Source organism: Amphimedon queenslandica, unplaced genomic scaffold (assembly GCF_000090795.2).
Source record: "Amphimedon queenslandica unplaced genomic scaffold, v1.1 AMPQUscaffold_9447_Cont18520, whole genome shotgun sequence".
NCBI lineage: Eukaryota > Metazoa > Porifera > Demospongiae > Haplosclerida > Niphatidae > Amphimedon > Amphimedon queenslandica.
Window position 1 is genome coordinate 1 of NW_003550281.1, and position 3,698 is coordinate 3,698.

The 3,698-nt window shown below is 31.9% G+C and overlaps 1 protein-coding gene across 1 annotated transcript; it reads right to left on the reverse strand.

Moving 5' to 3' along the window:
• Nucleotides 1-1,792: 1,792 nt before the first annotated feature.
• Nucleotides 1,793-2,520, reverse strand: LOC109590806 (uncharacterized; the record flags this gene model as incomplete). Its single annotated transcript, XM_020006681.1, has 6 exons — nucleotides 2,489-2,520; nucleotides 2,402-2,433; nucleotides 2,256-2,350; nucleotides 2,168-2,209; nucleotides 1,977-2,118; nucleotides 1,793-1,928 (listed from the first exon to the last, which is right to left on the reverse strand). Coding segments are annotated over exons 2-6 (420 nt in total), but the record flags the coding sequence as incomplete, so codon positions are not given.
• Between the last annotated feature and the right edge of the window lie 1,178 nt (nucleotides 2,521-3,698).

A 3,698-nucleotide genomic window follows, 5' to 3' on the forward strand; every position in this document is an offset into this window, starting at 1 on the left:
CTACTGTTGATTTCACTTCAAATGGAACACCCGGGCCGTGGCCGGGTCAGCCATTTTTATCACGTGAGCTTACTTTCAGAATGACCAGATCCCGGACCCGGTCCGCCCGGGTGTTCCATTTGAAATAAAATCAACAGTACCCCTCTATGGTATGATCCGCAATAGCGGATCAGCAGTGCGTGTTTCTAAAGTAATAGGGCGTGTCTAACAATAATCATTATAGTGGGTGGGGTCTACCCACGTGTATACACGTGTGCTTAGTGTAAGTGTGCTTCTAACTTTGACTGGAAGACTGCATGTGATATCATCCTCTGAAGACATAACAATAATACTCAGTGTCAGTCTCTGATCTATTGCAATGAATCTACTATTCAACAATCATGATCTCTCTCTCTATTAGGACCCAATTTACACACCTGTATATGGAGGCATATAGGTGTAGGAACTGGAATGATTTGAAAGTTGGGGGGCTGAACATAAAAACATGTAAACAATAGTGTACTGTCATATGTGCTCTCGACAGCTACTGCATGCCTAATTCCTGCCATTTGTTATTACTACATTATGCTCATTTAAGTAAATGAAGTTTCAAGCTAATAACCTACTAACAACTTGAAATAAAGCCATGTAATAGTATTTCTTATTCATTTACCAATTAATTTGGGGAGCTAAGCCCCTCCTGCTGAAAAGTTGAGGGGCTTCAGCCCCCCTAGCCCCCTCTTTTCATACACCTATGCCTGGAGGCACGTGAGCTAACTGGACAGGGATTTGTAGGCATGACTTGACAAACTTAGTTTTGAAATGAAGTACATTTCAACCAGTTTCTGATAATATTTAATACCAGCGCATACTATCAATTGATACAGTGCTGAAGCTATCCATACATTCACAGCCACACATTCCAGTTCAACCACAATTTTGATAACAGCACATTCCATCACTCCACAGTTTATATAAATGCCCACGCAAGTAAAAACCACGAATATGATGCCAGTAAAAACCACGAATGTAATGCTAGCATATATCTAGTGAAAACCACGAATATACATGTACGGTAGAGCCTAGTCTAGCATAGTTTATACCAACATAGATGTATAAACTACTCTCTTTACATTCACTTACCATATTCAGCAGGTTTTATCATAATTACTTTGTATGTACTCTTGGTTCTGGTACTGAATGCACCTAGTACTATATCTCTTGCCAGAGAATCTGCATGTTACTTACTCATATAGCTATAATAATGTATAATTATGATTTCAATTAATTTTTAAAATTATTATAAATATTATCTTTAAAAATTAAACAAAAAATTCAAACGAACAATACCAAAATATTCATTATTATTAACATTATTATTGTTATTATGATTACTATTATTTATTTCAAACTAGCAATTATAGATCTAAGTGATATCTGTGTTGCCAAATTTGCTTAAGTTGTCGGTGATAATAGCATTTACGGCTTCCTTATATGTAGTTTTAAATTTATTCATTATAAGTAAAGCCACAATCTAAATGGAGAGAAATAGATCTAGCTATGTATAAATCACAATGAGCTAACCTCAGACCAAATAATTGTTTGACTAAATTTCCCTACATGAACTATAGGCTTTCTAGCAATGTCACTTTGCAGTTCCATTAAGTATAGCACTATTTCATCATGTTATGATTTTTTGGTAAAGTTTACCCATAAAATTATTAGTTTCATCATACCATGTCTAGAAGTTGTATCCATGTACTATTCAAAGCTGACTGTACAAATTTATTATCCTTGTGCTTGGTGAACTCACTAAAGCATACACCATTATATAGCTGTCGCAGTCTTTCCTATACATTATAACATCACTCAGTAATAATGTTGTATCATTCAATACTTCATTAGCTTTTATTGTGCTTCTTATTAAATTTCTTGAGAACATACAATTACTGTAAGTGTACATAACAATTTATACATTATTTTAGTTGTAGGCTTACTCGTCTGATTGATCTCTATTCAATTTAGGGTAATTATTTATAAAATATTTTTCTCCCAATGTGCTTGAAACTTCTCCTATATCATTGTTTTCTTCTGGCTCATTGATATAGGTAGGTACTAAGTAGCTTGAATCTGTCCCAACTATTGATTAGATGATCACATTAATACAATTGCATAATAGCACTCTTACGTTCACATAAATTGTTAAGATGACTTTTTTCATCATTGGCTTCTATTTGAGGATTTATGATTCATACTATTATAACTAATACATGTACCTTTCTCAATTTTTAATCTCACTCGTCTAATCAGCTCTTGATACTTTTCTGGAAATTTTGTTAAATCATCCTCAGTGTACTCTGATGTCTTGCAACTTTAATATTTATAATTATAATTGTTGGCAACAAAACTATATTTATCTTACATCATTTCCACAATTACTTCAATGATATTGTTCTGTATAGAGTGAGTTCAGTGCAACTAGATATACATGTGCATGTCTGAAAAATACCTTATTATAGTTTTCTTTTACAGTATGATTGTAGAAGAACTGTTAAAGATTATTATAATATTTTCATAATTATTATCATGTGGCTTACACAACATAAATCCATAAAACCATTTTCTTCAGTGTCTCTCTATAATGAATTGTACAAAAAAATCTATACCCAACATGATTGCTTGTTACCTCAATATAATTTGTACACCAGTGATTGTACTTTCTCTGTATTCCTTTCATGTGGCAGTAGTATGTTGCCACTGCTTTCCTTTAATAATATAGGAGTATATAATGATTAAATTTTGTAATAGGACATTAATTTTACCGAAACGTATTAACAAGCTGCTTGTCTATTCTTCCCTTTTGATAATAAACTTCAACTATTTCATCATTTAGTCTTGCATACTATTAAATATTACAATAGTTTTGTATAATTATTTTATCAACTTACAGTAACATATTTTGAATAACATTAGGGCAAACAATAATTTGTATGCCACTAATTTCACTCTATAGGCGATCCAAAAATTTAATTTATTGTTTGTACTTATTTCTGATACCTTCAGCCCGTAACACGGATTTTTATTATCAAAGTCTGATTTATTTAAAAAGTTATTGCACTGAGGAATGTCTTCTACTTTTACAAGTTCAATACCTGAGGCCTGAAATTTTGCAAGAAAAAAAAAAAAAAAGAATATTTTAGTTAGTATGCTTGTACTTACCTCTGCCTATGCTTTAATAGCAAAGTTTGCTACCTGTAGATTTCATTTCATATTTTAACTTACTTTCGAAGTAATTTGTTCTCCCTTTAATAAACTGGTAAAATTGTCAGTAGTCATTGTTAATTCATGTAGGGTAAATAATATCTGGTTATGTTCTGTATTATGATAGATGATTTAATATTTAAAAAATTGGTATGCATGAATTGCTATCTTATACAACTAGATCTAGTAGTCATTGTTTCCATATTTATCATTGTACCTGTAAAAAAAATTTTGTTAAATAAACTTAAATCACAGCATTTTATTACTCAGTATTTCATTTGATCCTTTGGGTGGAAAAATTATTGGGGGTAAATCATCATTGCTGGTTCATAATCTGCTTCACATATAAAATGCCTTGCAGCCAATATTTCTGTCTGTAGAGTGCTTATACTTAACTCTTCATGATGTAACAAACCTTGTCAGTTATCTTGATAAAATTGGACTTTTCCATGAAATAC